Source organism: Lepidochelys kempii, chromosome 7 (genome assembly GCF_965140265.1).
Source record: "Lepidochelys kempii isolate rLepKem1 chromosome 7, rLepKem1.hap2, whole genome shotgun sequence".
Classification (NCBI taxonomy): Eukaryota; Metazoa; Chordata; order Testudines; family Cheloniidae; genus Lepidochelys; species Lepidochelys kempii.
The window spans coordinates 34,411,493-34,436,570 of NC_133262.1; the positions used below are offsets into that span (position 1 = coordinate 34,411,493).

Sequence of the window (25,078 nt, forward strand, 5' to 3'; positions counted from 1 at the left end):
GAAGGAACAGGAAGGGTTCCGCTTCTGCGGCCTCACACTAAAGTAATAGTTGTATGTAGTCTTCCAGAGTCCCCATATAAGAAGTAGATCCCAACCAAGCCAGAGAGGACTGTCTTCCTACTTGAAGATGATTGCTCCAAGCCAGTGTGTGAGCATGTGCTGTACTGAACTGAATGGGCAGACAGCAAAAACATCTATTTTTCCCAAGCTGAGATCCACAGTTAGAAGAAGACACTGCAGAGAGCAGGGAGAAGCAACAGCCTGTGGCATTGCTCTCCCTAGTAGCTGGAGCAGATGCAGCTCACCTAGATTTCAACTATCTAGGCTCAGAAAGGTAGATGCATCGTGTTTCCTCCTGCCACCAGGATCCAGCCAGTGGGAGTGCTGCAGAGATCATGCATTGTCTGTATGTTTTCCTATGGTGTCAAGCAGGCTATATCTTGCTAGAGCCTTACCTGCCTGTGTTTACTGGTAGCCCCCAGCTGTGTATTCTCTCTGTCCGATCCTTTAAGCAAGTCAGATGTCATCTTAAAGATGACATCTCCTATTTCTCCCACTCGTTTCAGGAAGGATCCTCTAACTATCATCCAGCCGTAAAAAGAAGTTGCTTAAGGAGATGCATACAAGAAAACCAAATCAGTTGACCCCAGTGAATCCCACATTTTAAGCATAAAAGAGCTAATAAATCCCATAAACGATAATGTGGAAGAAAATAATCCTGAGTCTAGATCAGAATCTTATTTGGATTGTTATTCAGCAGATGGAGAGAATAAATCACTTTCCAGGATCCTTGCAGCCCAAGGATGCCTGAAAAGCCCAGACTAAAAATATATATAGTATATATATATCCAAAAGGAAATGAGGAAGAGAGATTCTTCATTGTCATTTTTCTCGTAAACTTTTAATTACCAGAAGAAAGGAGATAATGAGACCTAGGACAGAATGCAGTCAGCCAAAATGAGCACATGCTGGGTTCTTACAGGACAGCTCATCGGTCGCTCTCAAAGCACAAGTTCTCAAGAATCCTGTTTCAGCCATTGCAAATGGGATCATTTGCAGAAGTTCTTCACTGATTGCTAAAAAGCAACATACTAGATTCCTGAAAGCAGCATCACTAAGTTCTCCTATCATTCACAGTTGCCCATGTGGAGCCTGAACTGATTAATTCAGAACTGTTGCTGAGATCAGTGTCTCTGTATTTTCTCACATTCAGTTGTGGTTGTCGTCTTTTTAAGGAAAGTTTTTAAATAAATGCTTTAACCATTGAAGTATAGTATGTCACCTTCCTTCAGGATAAGGTGGTTAACGGTGCTGACTCAGTAGTCAGACCAAAGGATAACTATCTTTTGCAACATCAGAGAGGCAGTGCACATCTCTCCAGGAAAACACATAGCTTTTGTCCAAATCAAGAACATCCCTTGAGCGAGACACCCTACATGTTTAGAAGTACGGTCAAAATATATTTGCACATGTCTGAGGCCTACAGAAGTCAACACAAGTACTTTATCCTGCAGCAGGCTGCGGGGGGAAAGCTATACAAAGTCTCAGTGGTAGCATGGATCAGGGGTCTCACAAAGCTAACTGGGCAACCTTACTTGTAGGTATTGATGAAAACTCAAAAGGCAACTTTATGGCCAAAAGGTGGGATGTGGCATATGAGGAAATCTGCAAGGCAATAACTTGGTCTTCATTCCTCACATTCTCATAACCCAACAATGTAGACATAAAGTCCTCTGCAGATTTTGTTTTGCGTGTGTTAACAAAGTAAACAGTCTTGCTGTTGTCTCCAATTTCAGTGGGTAGAGGAGGAAACCACACTGTGAAGGACACAAAGGTTTCAGCAAAAGAATTCCAGAAGAGAATACATTTTTTCATGTCTGAGAAAAATGATTGGCAGAGACCAGGCAAATATTTCCAGGAAAGGATTGACATCTTCACGTGTCAACTGAACAGACAGAGTTTACTCCTGAGGGCATTCTGTGCCAAAAAATTAAAAATTCTGCACACAATATTTTTAAATTCTGCAAAATTCTGCAAGCTTTATTTGTCAATAAATAAATGCAGAGGCTCCAGCATGGCACAAGCCACTGGCTGCACGAAAATGGGAAATCACCCTGCAGCCTCCCCAGCCCCAAGGCACGGATTCAGTGGTGAGGCTGCACCCGACCCTGACACAGCACAAGGCCTGGGCCTACCTCAGAAGCACCCTGGGGCCCTGTCCCTCTGTGCCAGGGGCAGGCAGGCTCAACCAGGCAGGATCCAAGTGTGGAGGGGCTTGGTGTGGGGGGATCCAGGTGTGGGGTGAGAGGATTCTGTGTGGGACAATCTGTGTGCAGGCAACTCTCAGTGGGGGATGTAAGTGTGGAGGGATCTGGATGCACCAAGTCTCATTTGGAGTGTGGGGGGGTTCCAGGTGCAGGGACAATGGGACTCTGTAGGGGCTTCCAGGTGAATGGTTGGGGCTCAGCAGAGGGGTCTGGGTGGAGGGAGTGGGGCTTGGTGGGGGTCAGGGTGCAGCTAGTTGGGGGTCAGTGGTGTGAGGGTCTAGATCTGGGGGGCTTAAGGGAGTGGGGCTTGTCAGGGTGGGGGTTTGAGTACAGGGGGCTCAGTGGGGGGTGGCCTGGGTGCAGGGGTGGGGGTCCAAAGGCAGGGGTCTGGGTGCAGGGGGGCTTCTGATGCAGGGGTTGAAGTTCCATGGGGTGGGGTTTGGGTATGGAGGGATGGGGCGGGGTTGGGTGTACAGGGTGAGGCTTGGCAGGGGCGTCGGGGTATCGGAGGTCCGGATGCACAGGGGTTGGGCAGATGGGGGAGCAGCTCCCTGTACAGAGACCCCTTCCCTTGCAGCTGAGGAGCGATGGGGGCAGGAAGCGGGGAGGATGCTGAGCTTCCTGCAGCTGGGGGAGGTTTCTGGGGGTGGATCTGACACAGCGCCAGCCACTCCTTGCAGGGGAAGAGGAAGTCCCGTCCTCTCCTGCTTCTAGGTGTCCCCAGCCCTGCAGTGATTTACCTCTCTGCTGGTTGCTCTGGGTGTCTGAAATGATGTACCTGCACAGCTAGGGAGTGGTGCATAGTTACTCTTGCAGCTTCCCTTTGCATCCATGTTAGAAAGTCATTTTTCTGCAGGGAAGCAAAGAAATCTGCAGGGGACATGAATTCCATACACGCGCAGTGGCACAGAATTCTCCCAGGAGTAAGAGTTCTCTTGTTTACACACTGAAAATAAATGCTCCTTATTTTCTTTCCATTATCTCCTCTTATCCCTCAACCAGTCTGTTATTTCACTGTCAGAAACCCATTATAGCTCCAACTCTTCATTAATAAAATTTGTTTTTCTAATGATACAAGACTGCTTTTCCAAATGCTACAGATGCTGACACAATTTTTCTAAGATGGTAACCTAGAGCTAATAGAAATTCTTTTGCAATGGAAGTAGGACAGAGGGGGAAAAATGCAATGTTTCAGAACCGAAACATTAAAAAATGAAATCTTAAAAGTTGAGCACTCCTGAGAGTTTCCAGCAGTAAACCACAGAAGATACACCGAAAACATCAAAATATTTTTTGCTATCTACAGTTTAAACAATATTAAGTGCAAACATAATCAGAGCAGAGAATGTCAGGAAAATCTCTTAACCTTTGTTTGTTGTAACATGTTCCAAGACTGTCTGAAAAATTTATGTAATTGGCTGCATAATGCATGTTGTTTTGGGTGCTCTTAACGCAGCAGTAAACTGTAGTGTGTGCCTTGTAAGATTTATACACTTAAGCCCCAAACCTAGGGGTTCAGCTGAGATGCTCTTAGCACAGGATCTGGGGAGGTGCGGGAGACACGGATGGTTTTATTCCTCTTTCCTCAATCCATTGGCTAGTTCAGCTCCGGTGCAATTTATAGCAGTATGAGTATTTTCAGAGTTTCATTAGAAACCACTGTAATCTAATTCAAACTACCATAACTTCTGTCAAAATGGGTTTAGAATTACACTACATGTAAGTGGTATGGGGCTTGATCACACATGGATAATCACAATCACCAAATGACATACTTTGTTAAACAGGAAATTATGGTAGAGTTCAGTACATTGCTTTTGTTGTGGACTTAACTGTCAACTTCTTTTAACACCAGAGCACGAAGAGTAGGTAAATGGAAGCTGGATTCTGATCTATGTGCTCACTTCAAAATTCAGTTCTTTAAACAAAAACGTTTCTTTAGTGTGTATGTGGGGTCGGGGGAGGTCTCCTACATGACTGTCCAAATAATTACAATCACCATAGGAAATTTAAAAAATCATTGTTAATTTCTTCTCATCTTGGGAGAAGATAGGAGAATAGCACTGATATTTCTTAACCTGCGCTTGACTTCTAGCTCTTTTAAATACTTCTAGTTAAGCAAGCCCAACGCTATTTGAAGATGTAACTTTTCTCCCAGGGATGTGGTGAATTCAGAGAGCAGCTTCTCAGTTGTCGGTAGCATGGAAACATTACTTTAAATCTCACAGTGGAGATCCTTCCTTGACAGCATAAGTGAACAGTGCTGTCTTTGTCCTACTGTGAAAAAAAATAAAAAATTATATGATTGCTACCAATCATTAAATCAGCACAGAGCATATTTAAGGCTGCCTTCTTCTAATTTCAGTCACATGACCCCTTCCCTCTCCCACCAAGATTTGGGTTTTACTTTGGCATGAATTTTATTAGAGACATAAGGTAGGTGATGTAATATCTTTTATTCGTTAACCTTCACCTACCTTGTGTATCTCATATCCTGGGACCAACACAGCTATCACACTACAACAAACATGAGTTTTTATTCTTCTCTTCATTAAATGCCATTTCTGTAGCTCATGTACTTGTCATGACTCATGAATAAATATTAAAATATGAAATATAAACTTGCATTATTTGAGATCACATGTTTTCTTTTGGAGTGCTGATCTGGAAGCAATCCTTACTTGCTCTGGAACATTTGTAGCGGTCTGTCAAAGTATTTCTAGCTTTGGAACTGGCAGGTCATTGGACATGAAAACTGTTGTTCTTGCTATTCTTGTTTTTCTTCCTGGCTGTTTCCAGCATGATTTTAGTGAGAAATATCTCAGTAATCACTAGAGCTGAAGATTTTGTGCTTTATGCCAGTGATTTTTGACCTGGGCTCCGCGGACCCTTGGGGTCTGCAGATTATGTCTAGGATTTCCAAAGGGGTCCACACTTGCATTCAAAAATTTGTAGGAGGTCTCAAAAAAAAAAAAAAGGTTGAAAACCACTGCTCTATGCCATTTGGAAGCCGAATGCCAAGCTTACAACTAAATGGTTTTGCATGGATTTTAAAGCAGTTCTCTAGGAGTGCTTAACGCAATGGCTGCAAAAAATTATGTCATATTTTAAGTTCGTGTGATAGGAAAGCAAGCTGTTAATCAGAATGATGTGAATTTAAGGTTTAGTAGCTCATGAGCTCCTAGATCTGGAGTCACTTGCTATATATAGTTAGAAAGGTAAAAGATTCCCAGCAGTACACGTTAGTTTCTAGGGTGATTCATATGATTTCCTTTAAATTTTCACTGGCTCCCTGACTTCGTAGTGAGATTTGGCACTGGTCCATAACCAAAAAAATCTAATAATTTTAATTCCTTTCTTTGCTTGTGTTTGTATGCCTTTGTGTCTTTATTTTTATAGGGGTGACAACCCAGCCTCCTTGAGCATTGTTATTTTGGATGTTACAGGTAGCAGACTCCAGTACCTGCACACACAGATGGTTTTATGTACAAAGTTGCTCACAAATAAGTCCACTTATTGAAAATCAGGCTCTTAACAAGTCTCTTGTCAAAGTAGACATGAAAATAATTGGCATAGAATTCCAGGTTATTAATTTATCTGGTACTTTCCCTATGTTCAACTGAAATTTCATTTTCCTTAAAGATTGAGAATCTGGATCCCCGAGGAATTCAGCTGTCCGCTTTGTTTATGAGTGGTGTGGATATGGCACTCTTTGCAAATGATGCTTGTGGACAGCCAATCCCATGGGAGCACTGCTGTCCATGGATGTATTTTGATGGGAAACTGTTTCAGACCAAGCTCATCAAAGCAAGCCGGGAGAAAGTTCCTCTCATTGACCTCTGTGATGGTCAGGTAGGTAGTTTCTGAAATGCAGTTTTTTCATGTGTTCTGAGTTTTCTTTAGTGTCTAATGCAGTTTATCTGGCAGTTGTTGTTTTAAGAGAGTGGTCTTTCTATCTGGAATGTAGATATCTTTGGGGATGGGAAATGGACCTTAATTATTAGGGCTTCTCTTGGGGAGAAATGGCATTTTTATTTTAATAGACTTTGAAGGAAGTAGAATGACTTCATTTTTCCTCTGTCCTGTAATCTCAGTAAACAAACTCAAGGATTCACTAGTTACTTTGAGGATGTACATGAATTCAAATTATCAAAAGACTATTATGCATACATATGTAAGATACATATCCGGAAATTGAAATCTTGTACATTCTCCAGGTAATGAGCAAATCAAGCAGAGCTGGCAGCTATCTCTGTTTCTTCTCAGCGGTAGCATCTTGTTTTGCATCAAGATGGCAATGCTGTCAAAAAGGGCTATGCTAACACTGCTTTTGCAAACAAACAAAATCCAGTACCTGATTTATTTGACACAGAATTGAAAAGAGTGAAGTTGGGCTTACAACACCTACTTTCAAAAACCCTTAATTTCTTACAGAAAACAGAAGTTTAAAAAATAAACAATATATGAGTATTACAAAATATCACCAAGTGGTATATTTCAGGGAATTCCCAAGTGACTGCTCATGGTTGTTAATTTTACTTCAGTATTTCCTTTTCAAGGAAGAGGAAATATTGCAGTAGAGTGCATAGTATAATAAATGCTCATCCCCTTTTTTGACTTCCTGGGCGATCCTGAGAGGGAAGAGTTGGTAAGACTACCATTTGGCTGTATTTGTTTCTGACAGTTGGAAAATTGATTCTAGACTACTGTATTAACTTGAATATGGGGATTTCTTGTGAATCAGTGAAATGTGATAGTAGATTGTTACCCACTATAGCAAATTGTGATTTATCCATTAAAAGCTAGCTTTATTAAGAAATATGGGTGTGTCCCAACACCAGTCTAAATTTAGTATTCCTACAGTCAGGTTGATAAGCAGAATTTGCATAGCACAAATACAAGATTTTAACATTTATTTTGTGCACTTTTGTTTACTTGCAGGCTGAGCAGGCTGCCAAGGTTGAAAAGATGCGTCAGAGCATTCTAGAAGGATTAAATTTCTCTAGGCAGAATCATCCACTCCCTTTCCCACCTCCACCTGCCATGCCTTTCTATCCAGCTTCTATGTATCCTCGGCACTTTGGGCCAGTCCCACCACCTCAGGGCAGGGGGAGAGGCTTTTCTGGTAAGTGAGTAGTTGACAGTACATGTACATGGATTCAAACTGGTATGAAATAAATACTGCCATGTCATTCACATTCCAAGATTGTGTTCTGATCATCAGCCCAACTTCATAGCAGTAGTGCAGTAAAATAAATGGTCAGATTATGGTCCAGCATGTCTGTTGCTGGAAACATAATTTTTATTGGCTGTGCCCTAGTAACTGAGGAGCCTGTAGTAATACCACTTGTTTCCTTCAAGATTGTAAGTAGCTGTGCCAGTGCAAAATGCCTTAGAGGCTATTGTTTGTATGTGGAGGGAAAAAGAGGAATAAATCCGCATAAGAGGATAGGAAAAGTACAAATGATAAAACTGCCTTACTTTAAAATGTTCACATTTATAAGTGTAGAGTATGAATGAATGGCTTAATTTATGAAGGGAACAAGGTAGCTGTTAGGGCTGAAGACCACGCCTGCACCCACATTTTAAATTTAATTTTTGGTACTTTCATTTAAACAGAGGCATGTCCTAGGGTAAGCACAGGAGATGACTGAATGATCACGCCATTCTCGATTTGTTTCCCTTCCTCATAGCAGCAGCCCCACACACAAAGGGCTACATACAAATTTATATTTAATAGTCAGGAAGTTTAATAGGTTTTGGTTTTTTTGTTGTTGGTGGTTTTTTTTGTGTGTGTGTGTGGCAAGTGTTATCATGAAGGCTTGCTGCCTCAAAACTTGTAAGCATGTTAACTTATGCACTGGAGGTTCAGACCTCCAGATTCACAAGTATATTTCCTACCCAAATAAAGGGTTATACTTAGTAGCTAGGAGACACATAGGCCAAGGTTGAAGTTACTCTGGATAGGACCCTCTAACTCAGGGGTGGGTGAACTTTTTGGCCTGAGAGCCATATTGGGGTTCCAAAACTGAATGGAGGGCCGGGTAGGGAAGGCTGTGCCTCCCCAAACAGCCTGTCCCCTATCCGCCCCCTCTCAGTTCTCGCCCCCTGACTTCCCCCCTCAGAACCCCTGACCCATCCAACCCCCCCTGCTCCTTGTCCCCTGACCACCCCCTCCCGGAACCCCCTGCCCCTAACTGCCCCCCCGGACCCCACCCCCTATCCAACCCTCCCTGTCCCCTGACTGCCCCGACCCCTAGCCACACCTCTGTCCCCTGACAGGCCCCCCGGGACTCCCACACCTATCCATCCCTCCCCCCCAAACCTCCGCCCCACCCAACTGTCCCCCGACTGCACCCAGGGACCCCCGCCCCTTATCTAACCTCCCTGCCCCCTTACCGTGCCTCTCAGATCAGCATGTCTGGCAGCCACACCACCCGGCTGGAGCCAGCCACGCCGCTGCGCTGCCTGGCAGGAGCTCGCAGCCCCCACCCAGAGCGCTGGCAGCACGGCAAGCTGAGATTGCGGGGGAGGAGGGACAGCAGGGAAGGGGCCGGGGGCTAGCCTCCCCGGCCGGAAGCTCAAAGGCCGGGCAGGATGTGGCCCGCGGGCCACAGTTTGCCCACCTCTGCTCTAACTGATGGTGAGTTGCTCCTGTGTTTCATCAGCCTCTGATCTGGCTGCGCAGTAGGTCTCCCATGTGGCTCTAATCCCTCTGGCTGCTGAAGCAGCAGCCTTTCTCCTGCCTTATGTGTTGAATGGCAGTAGTCACTGTGGCTCTAAAAGGAACATGGCAGCAGCTTATCTTTCAGGGAATTCCCATATACCCGGCCCCCTCACAGCTTTTCCCCTGTCTTTCTTTACCCTGGGTCTAACAGGAGTCTGTGGCTTTGGAGGCCCTTATGGGGAAACAGTAGCAACAGGCGCTTACCGGGCCTTCCGGGTGGCAGCAGCAGCAGGACACTCCGGAGCCTTCTCTGGCAATGACAACAACAGGACTAGCAAGTTTCAGGGCGGTAATTATGCCAAACCCCTTTTCTTAGAGCTTCTGGCAACAGCTTTTCACTTCACAGTCTGGTCTCGGGCTTTCCACTGGCTGCAATTTTCCTGTCTCCCTAACTGTCTCCAGCTGTCACTTTTGTAGGTTGCTGTGAACTCACTCATTGACTGCTGTACTCTACTGCAATCTTTTCCCTAAGTCCCTGTGGCAACCTGGTCTCTGTGCCAGTCTGCCTGTTACATTCTTGTTCAAATATAAAAATGCTTTAACATTTAAGTAGAAATTCTGTCTTTTGTGCTTCATAATGTTAGGATATGTTATAACAAACTCAGCTTTGCTTGGATACGTTAAAGATTTTCTAAAATTGGAGAGCAAAAAGGCATCTTGAAAAAGTGACACAGTAGAAGTTCTTGTATTTGTGTTACTGTTAATCCATCCTTCATTGGTGCCTCATGTCAAAGTCTGGATTTCTGGCCTAAGTTAATAAAAGTGTTAGATTTCTTTGTCCATTGTTTTTCTCTTCTGTAAAAGGTGACAGTAGAAATCCATGAATTCCAGTTACTTGGGCTACAGGTTTCCTATATACCTAGCTGTATTCTCTAGCACTGTGGTTCCCAAACTTGTTCCTCCGCTTGTGCAGGGAAAACCTCTGGCTGACTGCGTCGGTTTGTTTACCTGCCACATCCACAGGTTCGGCTGATCGCGTTTCCCAGTGGCCGCGGTTCGCTGCTCCAGGCCAATGGGAGCTGCTGGAAGCGGCGCGGGCTGAGGGACGTACTGGTCGCCACTTCCAGCAGCTCCTATTGGCCTGGAGCATTGAACTGCAGCCACTGGGAGCCGGGATCGGCCGAACCTGTGGACGCGGCAGGTAAACAAACCGGTGCGGCCTGCTAGGGGCTTTCCCTGCACAAGCGGCGGAACAAGTTCGGGAACCACTGCTCTAGCATCTACGCTTCTATTTAAAAAAAACAAGCAAATATTTCTAACACTCTATGGCAAAAACAACCTTGCCAGTGTACACAGTACACAATTAAAGCTGAGAGAATTGTACAGAGAAGTATGAACCATCTGCATTAACCAGGGCTGTCGTTTTTAAGCGTATTAACCTTTTAAAAACAAACATCATCTGCATAAGTGCCATCATTTTTAACCCTTTCATTGCTGATGGTCTTACCAGTAACATCTAGCTCTAGTGTGCTTACCTTGATTTCTGGAAATATGTTATGCCCTGATCTAGCATTAATTTTTAAGGCCATTAGGTATAAAAATGCAAATTTTGAATGTCAGTGACACTGATATTCTCTGTTTGTTTGGATACTAAGGTTTTTGCTTCTGTAAAAGGAGGGTAAAAATAGTGTTTACAATTAAGTCAACTCAAATGCTATTTCTATAACATAGTCCAACGTTAGTAATTTTTTAATGCCCTTTCTTGTGTATCATGCTGATGAAAGTACAGTAGTAAATCTAGGTCAAGAGAATCTAAAAATAATTCCTTCTCTGTTACTCATGTTACTACCTTGTTTAAAAAAAATCCTTACATATTTTTCAAAATTTCTCTTCAGACTCTCAGTATCTATCTAAACATTGTTTTAAATTACTGAAACTGAAGAAGTCACATAAGAGTATTTATTTTTTAATTCATAATTCGTTTATTTTAATAAAGGAATTCTAGATTCCAATTTTAGCTCTAATTTCTTTAAACGTTCACATCATCATGAAAATTAGTTTCACAGTATCAGAAAAGGAAGTTCTTTGTGTAATGAAGATTGACGGAGCGTATTTTTCCATTCACTAATAACTTTGATTTTATGACTGTAAAGAACAATTTTTGGTTTTGCGTTTATGTGCAGGAGTCCAACCTATTCCTTCTCAGGGAGGGAAACTTGAAATAGCTGGCACTGTCGTCGGCCATTGGGCTGGAAGCAGACGTGGACGTGGCGGTAGAGGGCCATTTCCTCTACAGGTGGTTTCTGTTGGAGGACCAGCAAGAGGGTAAGTGCAATACCGCAGAAACTGTTCTTAACATAATTCAGTGATTCAGTGCACTAGAGAATCCAGGATGGGAAATGAGGTGACAGAGACCTTGCATAAAGTATTATGATTACATTTCTTTCGGACTTGTGTGTGGAGTGGACTAGGTAACAGTAATGCCATTACTCAGGAGTTCAAGAGCACTTGTATGTTAATTTTAACATGTTCTTTCTCAGTAGTTCAGATAAATTAAAACGTTTCTGTGCACAAAAATCTCTCATTCTGAATCTAATTACATACATTTCACGGGTACTGTACCAGGATATGACTCAATAGCATTTCAGTTACAAGAACATGAGGAACTTATTTGAGCCAACCAAATCCATTCCTGCATTCTATATTTTTTTATAATAGTAAAATATTTACTTACTGATCTGATAAATTGATGAGTAATTTTATTATGTAGTACTAGAGGAGGAGGGGGAAACACCTCAATGTGGAGTTTAAAAGGCTTAATGATGCCCAGACACTACGGTGATGGGGGAAAATACATGATTATTACACACAAAAAACTAGGTTAAGAGAACATTAAGCACCCTCAGTTCCTATTGATTTCATCTGGTGCTATGGATATGCTGCAGTTCTGAAAACCAGGACCTTTGCAAAATAGGCTTGATATGGCTTGATTTGAAAAAAAAAAAAAGGCTGATATTTGTTCCCAGAGATTTATGATCATTGTTTGTGTTATAGTAGCGTTTAGCAAACTTAATTGGGATTCAGCTCCATTGTGCTAGGCACTACACAAACACTTTAAACCCCAAAAGTTAACAGGAAATTAATATATTTTGTGTCTATAATTACTTGCAATCAGGTGTAGTTTCAAAGGAGCAGAGTAAAATAGGTGTATTAATATATTTCTTATATAGTAACCTCATCCTCACTCTTCTCCACCGTTTACAAAACAATATCAAACACCTAGCACGTAGGACACATCTGGCCTCACTTGATGCGTTTGTGGCCTGCATGACGTTATTAGATCATGCAAAATCTAAGCTTTCATTTTTAAAGAAAAGTTCATAGCCTCATAGGTTTTGAAGGTAGCCCCCCAAATGTGAAGTGAATGAAAATACTGCCATGTCTTCCTGGGTCTGCGGGTAGCCAGAAACAATGAGTCTGGGAGGCATGATTTCCCCTCTCCGCATTAATCTAGTTGAGATATAAGCTATAAATCTCAATGCTAACTTTTTAATGTCATCATTGACTATTTCATTGCTGATCATTTTATTGGCCAGAATAGGGAAGTGGGTGGAAGTGAAGCCCTTGAATAGATAAAGAAAGAACTGGAAGTTGATGCAGGGAGGGAAATGCAGAGGGGAAGACAAGAAGAGAAACAGTGACAGGCAAGAGGGAGGCAAACAGAAAAGAAGTTGGGGAAGGAAGGAAGAAAAATAAAGGGCAGAAATAATAGTGGTACTAAAGGGAGCAGATTTAGATATACATAAAGATGTGTTCTACGCTGCTTCTTTGTACAAACAATCCCATGGGCTTCACTGGGAGTTGAGCTTTAAAATGAGGACAGTATGTAGATATAAATTTATCTCACAGTAATTGAGACTCCCTCCGACACCTCTTTCCACATGGCTTCCCAAGAACTCAGTTCAACGCTGGGTATTGACACTTCAGGTATTTTTATGTGGCATGCAGCAAAGTGATGCTGAGTTGACCAGACTCAAGCATAGAGCGTACCACACATCCGAAGTTGCACAGAAAACCTCTTCCTTTATATACATTTACACATTACATTTACTATACACTGCATCATGTTTTGAGATTGGCTGGGTTACTTTGTAGGAATTAATCCCTGTACACCATGCTCTGTCCGCACACTACTTACTTTTTACCTTATCTTACATTCCAGGCCTATCTTGTCCATCGTAAATGGTTCCCTGGGTGTTCCCCCTTTGTTGGCTAGTGGAGGCTTTCTGTCTCTTAGTTCATTGACCCATTTACCTGTCTTAGTTATACTCCTATACATTCTGTGCCAAAAATTAAAAAATGTCGTGCCAAAAAATTTAAAATTCTGCAGACAATATTTTAAAATTCTGCAAATTTTATTTGTCAAATAAATGTGGAGGCTCCAGCATGGCATTGGGGAGCACAGGCCACTGGCTGCACAGAAGTGGGAGATCCCTGTGCAGCTCTCTCACCCTGGGACACGGATTCAGCAGTGAGGCTGCACCCAACCCTTACACTGCGCAAGGACCGGACCTGCCCCAGAAACACCCAGGGCCCAGCCCCTCCGTGCCAGGTGCAGGCAGGCAGGCTCAGCAAGTCAGGATCCAAGTGTGGAGGACTTAGTGCGGGGGGATTCAGGTGTGGGTTGAGAGTGTTCTGTGTGGGGCAATCTGGGTGCAGGTGTCTCAGTGGGGATCTGGATGCACAGGGGCTTATTGGGGAGTTCTGGGTGCAACAGTAATGGAGGTCCAAGTCAAGTTGGTTGGGGCTCAGCACGGGGGTTACGACCTGGGTGGGGGGGGGATAGAGCTTGGCAGGGAGGTCTGGGTGTGGGGGGTCCATATGCTGGGGGAGTGGAGCTCAGTGGGGGTCGGATCCGGGTGCATGTGGCTCGTCGGAATGGTCCAGGCGCATAGGGAGTGGGGCTCATTGGGGGAGGAGGTGAGGCTTGGCGGGGGGGTCTGGATGCCCAGGGGTTGGGCAGATGGGGGAGCAGCTCCCAGTACCGACATCCCTCCCCCTGCAGCTGAGGAGTGAGGGGTGCAGGAAGGGTATTTGGGGGGGAAGGAGTTCGCAGAGATTCCTGCAGCTGGAGGAGAAATCTGGGGGTGAGTCTGACCTGGCCCAGGATGCCATACAGGAGAAGAAGAAGTCCCGTCCTCTCCAGCCTAGCCGAGACTAGCAGCTGAGCCTGGCGCAGGGTAGGAGCCACTAGCCGGGTCTTCCCCGGTCCTGCCCCACAGTGATTTACCTCTCCGCCGTCTGCCCCAGGCACCCAAAATATACTGCTGGGGAGGGTTACATGACTGCTCTTGTGGCTTCCCTTTGCTTCCCTGTCAGAAAGTCATTTTTCCGTAGGGAAGCAAAAAAATCTGCAGGGGACATAAATGCTGTGCGTGCACAGTGGCGCAGAATTCCCCCAGGAGTATAGTTAGCACAGACATTCCGTTTCCAGCCTGCTGAGCCATTTACCTCCCTAATACTGTCTCCCAAGAAATAAGGCCTCATCTATGTCCAGTTACTCATGTCAGGCTAGGCGTATATTCCACTTCTTTTCCTTTTCTTCTTTGTTTTATTTGCATTATATTCCTGTTTTTTGTCCTTTTGTAAGTTTATTACTCAACAACATATTAAGACCAGAGTAGTTGTAATTATTTGGACTATCATTAAACTAAAGTATGAACCAGGGAGTGAGTGCAAGCTTCCCTTTTATAGTATAGCCTATCAGGGTGTAATTTTACATTATAAGCTTGCTCTGCCTTTAAAACATTCTTTTGTAATTTTAACTTTGCTTTTATTTTAATTACATTATAAAAAACTGGTACAAAATATATTTTTTTTTCATTTATTACCACAGGAAATTTAGATGTGAAACAGAACATAGTCCAATTTAAATAACATTCCCTGGGTCCTACCAGAAGTAATCCATTTCAGCTGTTACACAATACTTGTTATTACCAGCATAGGCAGTTTTTACTTTATCAAAGTCTCAGTATTTCAGTCGTACTGTGCAATTTGGATACTATTCCCCCAGAGTGAACCCAGATGCTGGCAACTTTGTCTGTAAGATCTTACACCTACCCATGTAAGAGTCCCCCAGGTGCAAAGAGCCCTACACATTTGGGACTTTTCAGACCTTGTATTGCCTTGAAGCAGTATTTGAGTAGGAAAAACATTGCGTGGGTTGCAGTGCTTTTACATTTATCTTTGTTATTGGACCCCTGTTAATTTTTTTAGCCTGCACCCTCTGGTGTTACCTTTTCTGCACTAAATATATCACTTTTTTATGGTGATAGGAGAGCAGGTTTTCTTGCTCCGTATCACATAAGGCTGCTTTTACTTGGTATAGCATGTATTCTTTTACATACTACACACTTTTTTAGAACACATTGACTTAATTTCATACTTGGCATTAAAAGGGTTTAAATATTATTTTCCTTACGGTTAGATAGTGACCCTTACAGTTAGGGATATCTACTTAATCTACTCCAGAAGTATGGATTTTGGGTTTATTTCAGTCTTGTCGCTGAGGTTAGTTTTACCTATTCCAGACAAGTGTCATCCAACTTTATATGTTGAGATTTCCTCTGAGACTTCTTTCCACTTGGCTTCCCAAGAACGCCATTTGACTCCAGATTTTATCACTTAGGTATTTTTATTTTTCATGCAGCAAAGCAATACTGAGTTGATCAGACTCAGGCATAAGGAGTAGGTATAGGGCATACTACATATCCAAAGTTACACAGAAAACCTCTTTCTTTGTATACATTTATACGTTATGTTGCATTTACTATACACTGTATCACATGTTTTGGGATTGGCTTGGTTATGTTGTAGGAACCAATCCCTGTACACCATCCTCTGATCATGCACAGTCCATGTACAATTTACTTTTTCCCTCATCTTATATTCCAGCTTCTCTTGTCCGTTGTAAATGGTTCCCTAGGTGTTTCCCCGTTTCTTGGCTAGTGCAGGCAATAATGGGCATTAATTAAAAGGGGAATCTGGCCCTATCCATAGAATGAGTTCAATACCCTGGTGTAAGCTAAATATAGTACTTTTGATGACAACACTGCTTGTGGAAGAGTTCTGGTGATGTATATTGCCACAGTCAAGGGGGCGGGGTCCAAGATCAGAATATCTGTGCATATAATTATGATATGTAGTGGCTAGGGCATTACCATTAGTTCTTTGAAGGCACCCTCACATACCCACTGTGCGTCTGCTCGTCTAAGTAATTCACTTCACTCGTTTGCATTGGAGAGGAGCCCTTCCATATTCTGGGTACTAGAAGAAGCAAAGCAAATGCACAATCACTAGCACCCAGACACCTATAATCAGGATGCTAAACTGACATCCTTAATAGGGATCTCACTGTGTCGGGGGGAGCAGTCGAATTGCTGCAAGGATGTAATCCTTTCCAGCAGTACCTAGATGGAAAAGAGATGTAAAGACACTCTCTGGTAATAGCTTGCCAGAGAGAGGATGAACTAAAGATGCTATGTTTGGGTAGGCAGTTTATTTTGGGAGACTTGTTACCACCTCCAAAAACCAAAATTCTTTGCAATGTCAGACGCGCTCTTTTCCAGCCAAATCATAATGGAAGCTCACCTCTCTGTATGTAGAGCTACTAAAAATGGATCATTCAGAGGGGGGGAAAACTGTCATTCACCGGAAAGTGGCAGTCCACATAAAGGCTGACAGGAAATACACCCTGGTGTCAGAGTCCTCTCAAAACAGGTGTGTGAATGATTGAGGACTTCATCTGTGGATTTGATTTGGTACCAAAGAGGAAAAGTTACTCTGCACTGAAAACAGGGGACAGGGACAACATTGTCCATGCTTTGTCACTTAATTCACCTCACTTTCTCATCTCCTCCCTCTTAACAGAGGGCAGTTCAAGTCCAGGCTTACCTTCATTGTTCTCTCTTGACTCCTTGCAACTTAATTCTCAAATGGCTTATCTACGCAATCTACTGATTTTCAGTCTTCTCCATACCGTTAAGTGTGACCAACTCACTTTCATTAACTTTGATCCATCAGTATCCATTGAGATGTGAAATCTGAATTGCAAAATCCTATTTTTGAACTATCTAGAGGTCACAGTCACTTCATCCTAAATATAATTAGTAAATGGGATGGGTCTGTCTTGTTTTCTTTGTAAATTGGTTTAAAAATGCATACCAGATTAAAATAAGAGTGGTCAGATGTGTAAAGTATTCATTTCCTCTTTTGGTTTCCTTCTAATTTCATTATTTATTACTTCTTATTGCATTGTGGATGTGCATACAGAGACTGGGGTTGGCACTTGAGGTGATTCAATCTAAATTAGACATAACACAGCAAAGATGACAACAAATTGTAGGAGTGGAATAAGTGGAAACATTGGATCGGAACTTGGCTCCTCCTTTGACTGCTTTGTCCCAGTCTGGCAGCACAAAGCAGCCTTAAAGCTAGCAAAATCAGCTACTTTGGGACCCTCCTGGCATAGGGGAATCCTCAGGTTGTGTAGAGCCAGCTATGCGGGAAAGGAGGCATGGATGCCGAGCTGCAGAAATCACTAGTTGCTGGAATGGCTCAGTGGGGGCTGGTGCAGCCAGCACAGCATAGAACAGCCCTGAGACTGCTCTGACCTACTAGGGACATTGTGGAAGCTCCTTCGCTGGAGGTTTTCTAAAGGAGGCTTAGAAAGCCATCTGTCTTAGATGAGTTAGACCCAACAGATGCTGCATCTTGGCAGGGGGTTTGACAAGATGACCCTTGTGGTCCCTTCTAACCCTATAATTCTTTGATTCTAAGTTGCTCCTGTGGACCTGACTTGGCTATCCTATTTCTCATTCCTGTTCTGGGCCAGGCCTAAGGCTCTGGCCCATTGGTTTTGATATATGTACTTGGAGTAAAGTCAGAGCAGTCCTGTTGCTGTTAGATCCAATACTGAAAATGAAAGTCCTGACATCGTGGTAGAGTACATTAAGTTTTTTTTATGTAATTGCTTACTGTAAAGCATAAATGTGGGTTGTAGGTGGGTCTTCCACCCCTGGAACCTGGGTTCAAAATTTGTAATGAAGGGCAAATTAAAATCTGTGGGCTCTCATCTAATCCTCATTTAGATAACTTGAAACCCTGCTATATGATTTGGTGTGACTGGAGCTCTGCTCAAGAGTGTTCCAAAACGATAAGTCATAATTAAGAGAGTGTAGCAGAACTGTGTTGATAAGCTTGTACGGTGTCTGCCTGGACTAGGCATGGTTCAAGCCACTCCTTCCATTTCATAAGCACTTAAATCACTGACCAGCTTTAATATTGCAGTAGCTTTGCATTGTTGAATCATATTTGCACATTGTGGGTGGGAAGTATTATTCAGTGGAAAGAATGGTCTTATGAATATAAATAAATAGTCCAGAATGGCTGTCTTTTGCCAGGCTTTTAGTATGTATGCTAGCCACTGATGGAAAATTTGATACGTATTTTAAAGGAATTTTAAGGATAACTAGATAAGAATTTAAAGCATTTCCATAGAGTTTGAAAGTACTTCTCCATTGCTTGTTCTGAAGTGAAATTGTGAAATAGCCATTTTATTGCTAGGAAAACAAGATTTTAGAAACACAAATCATAGACTTTGCACTCTCACAAGTAGTAAAAATCTTAAAACACTGAATGATTAATCAGGTTGTTTCTTGGGATGGGGAGGGAGTGAAACTTTTCTATAATAATTAGATGGCATTAGCAAAAAAACCCTTTATTCTATTTAGTTTAAGGTATTTTTAAACAAAATTTAAATGCATTTGTTGTTTGTTTTTCTTTAATACACATAGGCGTCCTAGAGGAGTTATTTCCACTCCAGTGATAAGAACATTTGGAAGAGGTGGAAGGTACTATGGGAGAGGTTATAAAAACCAGGGAGCAATTCAGGTAATAAAGTGGTGTGATTTACTTCCATAACTCTGGTTTACAGGCTAGTGTGGTCACAGGCTCCCTAGGCCAGTAGGACTTGCTGCTGACAGCTCGTGGGAGAAGGGCAGGATAGAGTGCTTCTTGTAGCTACCATGGTATATACTGGTCACTGAAACAATAAACCATATGGACAGTGATGACAGTTCTCCCAGTGTTGTTCCATCTCATTCAGAAGCAAGCTTTAGTTATCTGATTAGAGGAGAAAAATGCACCCTGCAATGAAGAATATGGGTCCCATATGGACAATCCTGATCAGCTGTAGGGGAGGGATGTGGGACCTTAACTGAAATCAGTGAGCAAACACTAAGGAGAAATATTAAGTTGAAACAAATTGGTATTTTATATTCCCCACGGCCAACTCCCCCAGTTTTTGTTCACTTTCATTCTGGCCCCCCAATTCCTTTTAAAAAAAACAAAAAACAAAAAAAACCCAAACCAACAAGTAGTGCTAGGATTCTACCTCTAGAGTACTCACTGTAAATATTAATAGGAAATTATGGAACAACCTCTGTGCCATGTGGTTACACAGTCCCATCTTTTGGTAATGGTACAAAGAGTCCAGAAATCATAGCTTCTACCTTTTCCATGGTTCTTTGAAACCGTGTAACTGAAGCATAGGGGTGTTACACATATAATGCCAATTTGTTTCAGCTTCACATTTCCCCCAGTTTTGTTCAGTCTTTTATTCCAGCTACTCAGCACTTTTGCAAGTTAAATGAGTCCCAGGGGAGATGGATTAGTGGGCAGCTAGTAGATGATGTGGATAAAAGTACATGATAAATGTATCATGTGGCTCTGCATTGTGTCACATGGATAGTAGCAGATAGGAGTTGGCGGGGTGGGGCGCTAACAGCGAGAGGAGTGCTCTCTTGTGAGAGATGAGGGAACTCTTAATTTCAAGTAAAACTCAATGTTTTCTGGATGTAAAAATTCAAGCTTGTTCTATTTACTTCTTTGTAGTTATTGCATCCTATCTTCCTTGTCAACGTCTGTGGAAATGGATCTAAATTTCAGTGTGTATGTGTATCTGGTGTTAATTTCTGTATTTTTAAAGCTTTAATTCTCATTACCAGCACCCCAGTGTAAAGTATTCTGCTGGAATTCTGTATTGAATTCACAGGCCTGGAAACAGGGGGCCTCTGTTTACCCATAGAACCAATATAGTATTTGCACAGCAGTCCAAGTTTGCTAGAGTCATAAGTCTCTTTCACAGGGAGTACCTTTGAGATTGAGAGGGTAGACCAGTCTCCATGGTATTTCAGTCTTTGGGTATCAGACAGCACTTAAAAGCAAGGAAATGGATATCGTAAGGAAATGAATATTGTAACTCTTCCACTGCAGATATACGGCCAGATTTTGATACCCTTCCTTGTCATTAATTATGTTTATTACGGTAGTGTGTAAGGGCCAACCAAGAATGGAGCCGCATTGTACTAGGCACCACACAAATACTGTAGTAGGTGGTCCCTACCCCTAAGACTTTACAGTCTAAGTAGACAAGACAGACACAGGATGGGGAAAGAGGTAGCACACGCAAGCAGAATGAACAATGTGATGGCTGCAAATGTCATGTTAGTTCCAGTTATTTTTTGAGGGGTAGGTATAGTTAGGAGGGGTTCAGCTAAATGAAAAGAAAAAAAAAAAAGGGGATAGGAACAGGGCAGGGGAGCAGAGGGTAAGGGGGCAGGTGTGCAGTGAAGCTGAGATGTGAAGACTGCGGGCTTGTGTACACTACCGCTTGGGGTCGATCTAAGACACAACTTCCGCTACGTGAATAGCATAGCTGAAGTCGACGTACTTAGATCTACTTTCCATGGTGTCTTCACTGCAGTAAGTTGACAGCTGACGCACTCCCATCGACTCCGCTTGCGTGTCTCATTTTGGTGGAGAACTGAGTCGGTGGGAGAGCGCTCAGCGGTCGATTATCGCGTCTGTACTAGACATGATAAATCGACCCCTGCTGGATCGATCGCTGCCTGCTGATGCTTCAGGTAGTGTAGACAAGCCCTAAGAGAGGAGGGGGAAGGTTAGAGCAAACAGACAGCACAAAGCAGAGCAAGTACCCAGAATAAGTAGCATCTTAACCCTCAAAGAGTTTCAATGACTTCATTGAGACGACTTGTAAAGTAAGGTGCTACTCAGCAGGAGTGGAGGGGACAAGTGGCTGGTCTATAATTAATATGTTCTTACGACGTATAAAGAAATATATATTTTGTCACAGGATAACACCCTTAACTCTGACTCAGAATATATGCTGTGCTTTCTTAGTAGTTTCAAAATATTAACACAGCAAAAAACAACCTGAATAGGACACCTAAAAAGAATATGTGAGCACTGGTGCCACAATATTGATCAGCCTCAAATGCTTCATATTGATATTATACACTTTCCTAGCAAGCCACCTATGCAACACTAATACTAAGGGACAGCAATTTGAATATTTTACCAAAACAAAAAAACCCAGCAATTCAGAAATACCTTAACTAATATTTCCCATGGTTACAGTTAAGATTGTTGTTGTGAAATTGTAAGATTTACACCATGTCCTTAATGTATTCATTTCTTTGCTTTTTTGCTTTAATCTACTCCTTTATCTGAGGACACTGGGGAGAACAGCTAGTGTGCTTTAGCAGGGTCCACATGGACATTTAGTGCCTGGCAAGCTACTAAAACTACTAAGGGTAGATTTATGCTCCATCTTGCCACAAGCTGGAGCATGTACATGTATACAAGCCTTAAGTGTTTTGTGTTTGTAACAATGTGATAAGTTGTCACTTAGCAATCTAAATTAAAAAGAAACAACTATGTTGATTGTTGTGTGTTTTGGAATTGTATGATTTATTATTGCAACTGATGAAAAGTTAAATGTAGTTTTAATTCTCAAGCCCTGTAAGTCTACATTTTCAATATTAGCTTTATGGCTTTATTTCATCTGTGGTATGTTTTCTGAGTATTTATTGTGCATTTTGAATATAAGTCACTTTCATGGGCTGTCTCTTACATATGCACAGTACATGGTATTACATGACACTACTTGTACCTTTGTTAAAAAATGTTTTATATTGTATCTGAGAAACAGTATGTAATCATATCATTAGACTACACTGCGTGCAAATGAGGACACAGAGTTAACATCATGTGCTGAATCTTAATTTTGGCATTTCCTGACTCTTGTTTACTTAATTGTACAGTCTAAACAGTGTAATTATTGCACCTGGTGCAAAGTGCAACTTCCCACGGGCATGTCAGAAAACTGGGCTGAGCTAAAAGGTGTTCACATTAATTTTCCTTTAAGGACTGAAATTCTTTGAATTATGGTAATCATAATTATGGTAGCCAGCTCTGCCATTTTTGGCTCTTGGTCATAAAAAGCTAATTCTGTAACTGGTTAACTGAAGGAAAAAAAAAAAAGTTGGTTTCTTGACTGCATAAGCTAGGGGAAGCCCAGATATATTGTCTGTTGTTCCCCAAAGATGAAATTGGCATTAGATGCTTTGTTTGACCTTGTGCACCCCTTCCACAGTGAGGTAAATTTTCCATGTCTGTAGATTGATATGTTCAGTCTTTAAATCCATGCTAATCTGGGAATTTAGTATGGTATGCAAACTCTTGTTACAACAGTAGATCATGTTTGGAATATTCCAAGTTAACATGTAATACTTCTGTCTGTGTTCTGCAGCACGCTATCGGAAGTGGTGTCAAGATAATCAGTTACAAATATACAATGGTAGCTTCTTTAATAATGTCTTCTCTTTTTTTAAAATAGGGCAAACCTCCTTATGCTGCTTCAGCAGAAGAAGTGGCCAAAGAACTTAAGTCAAAATCAGAGGAATCTAAATCCTCAATTGTGTCTTCAGATGGATCCCTGGCTGAAAATGGAGTAGTGAATGAGGAGAAGCCAGCTTCCCAGATGAATGGGAATACAGGAGACGTCCGGGGTTCCAACCAGTCTGAAAGTGCCTTGAGTAATGACTCTAAAATGTGCAATACAAATCCTCACTTAAATGCACTAAATGCAGACAGTGTTTGCCATAAAGATGATACTCTTGAGGCTGCTGTCTTAAAAAAAGAAGAGTAAACTTATTTTTTATAGAGGGTGAAGGATGTTGGGAAGGGTCAGGATTAGGAATATCTGGAAAGAAAGAGAGCCTACAGTTACGTACATTTTTTCCTTTCCGTAAGAGAAAAATGAGGACTTTGGAAATTCGGATCCCTCTTTGATGTCAGAGATTTAAACAACACATTTTTAGTTTTAACCAGTTGTAGTCAAAATGCTACAATAAAACAAAAAAGAAAGAGAATGAAGAGCATTTGACTCCCGCACTTAAAATGAAGTATACATAAAGTTTAAACTGGTTATGACAAAAGCTTGTAGTTTTGTTTCTTGAAATATAAGGAAAACAAATTTTGGCAGTCTTTAAGTATATATAGCTTAAAATATAATTTTTAGTACTTGGCACCATATGTATGCCATTATATTTGATTTTGCATTACTGTGTCACAATAAAGCTTTCTTTAAGGCTTTGATTTCATGATTTTGGGGGAAAAAAGGCACAACCACAGTTTTTCTTTCTCAAATTTCATCACTGTTGATGTGGTTCTTTTGTGTTTAAAATGTGCAAACTATCGAAACTAAAAATTATAGAGTAATATTGCAGTTCTGCTGATTTTAAATATACATCATACATACTTTACAAGAAAGTTAAATGGAGATAAACTTGAAATCATAGAAGATACAAATGACCTTTCAAAATAAACACAATGTGTTCTGAAACTTTTTGTGACTAATACCATGCATCCGTGATCAATGAACTATGTGGTTTTGAATCAGACGTAGACCATTAGTACTACTATTTGAGCTAAACTTCTGCATGGTTCATGATTTTTAAAGTGTGTAGTTAATATTATGCATGTTATTGTCCTCTTTCTTCCATTCTTACAAGTACTGTGCCCATTTGCAAAACAAAAAGCTAATAATCAGTAATAGTCCTATAAAAGATGTTAACTATGTTTAGTCATTGACTGATCTTGCTCTAACCTTAAAATTTTGTGATTATTGACCTCTGTTGCATTTATTCTAAAACTTTAAAAAAAAAATTATCTAGCCGTTTTTTGAATATCAACGTTACCCTGGTGTACTCATTGCTGTATGCATTATTGTTCTCTGTTGCTGTTTTATGCCTTCATATTAGCAAATATGAAATTCTGTGAAAAACAAAAAAAACAAAAAAAGCTTTGATCTTCAAAAAATACCCCCTTCTGTAGCAGGAAACAAATGGCTTGTTCTTGAGAACTTTCCCATCAAGAATTTAGTATAAGCAAATATACCTGTATCATTTTGATGTTTTTGTTAGTGTTTCCAAACTTAATGTACTTCAAAATCAGAATCATTTCTTTATATTCGTTTTCATATAATTCTCCTGATGCTCTTCATCACACATTAGTGATCAGAAATGAGGTGTAATTCCCCATTCCCTGCCCGCAAGAGCTAAGTAGGTATCTTAATGTAAGTTGAAGGGAGTTCTGCCCCAACTCATGGATTGTGCAAGAATGAACTACTGTTGGGTTTGATTGGTTGTAGATGGATTGTGGTGTGGTGTATTTGAAGGCTATTGAATGCAACTTACAATGCTTAATAAAAATCTTTATTCTTTTAGTATAAAATAATGTATGCCTTTTTTATTGTCATGTAGACCTTTAATTAAACATACTGTGAATAAGTTTTCCTGTGCACAAATAAGCTGGTTGTTAGTGAATGACATGATCTCCTACTGGCATGTAGAGAACGGAAGCAAAGCACTTTGTCATCATCCTTATGTAGGGGGATGTTGCCCTTGATGAGAACAATGCTCAGTCCTATTCATTTTGTTGAATAACGCAGGTTTCATGACTTGGTTAGTAAGTTGCAAGTGTTCAACTTAACTCTTGAGGGCTGCTACAAAATATAATTGGTCTGAAATTTGAGTGGGGGAAGGTATATTTTTTCTGAAATATGACATAAGTTAGTCACCAAAGCCTCCAGTTCAAGGCCCTGCTGGCAGAGAGAATTAAAAATGCAGTAAATAGCAAATTGAGAAGCAAAATAATTATTGTTGTGGTTACTTCAGAAACTATCGTATTTTTGTATTAGCAAAAATGGATGAAACACTGA

The 25,078-nt window shown here is 41.5% G+C and overlaps 1 protein-coding gene across 4 annotated transcripts in view; it reads left to right on the forward strand.

The window, feature by feature from the left end:
- The window catches only part of FAM120A (family with sequence similarity 120 member A), a 117,732-nt gene extending 93,083 nt beyond the window's left edge, over window positions 1-24,649 (forward strand). For 2 of the 4 annotated variants that reach the window (XM_073352160.1, XM_073352159.1), the window contains 6 exons: window positions 5,910-6,119; window positions 7,209-7,392; window positions 9,146-9,283; window positions 11,118-11,259; window positions 18,789-18,885; window positions 22,694-24,649. In XM_073352160.1, coding sequence (XP_073208261.1) covers window positions 5,910-6,119; window positions 7,209-7,392; window positions 9,146-9,283; window positions 11,118-11,259; window positions 18,789-18,885; window positions 22,694-23,005 — 1,083 coding nt within the window. In that variant the 3' untranslated portion in view covers window positions 23,006-24,649. The remainder of the gene's footprint in view (window positions 1-5,909; window positions 6,120-7,208; window positions 7,393-9,145; window positions 9,284-11,117; window positions 11,260-18,788; window positions 18,886-22,693) is intronic. The other 2 variants (XM_073352163.1, XM_073352162.1) reach the window with 2 other exon arrangements.
- Window positions 24,650-25,078: the final 429 nt, after the last annotated feature.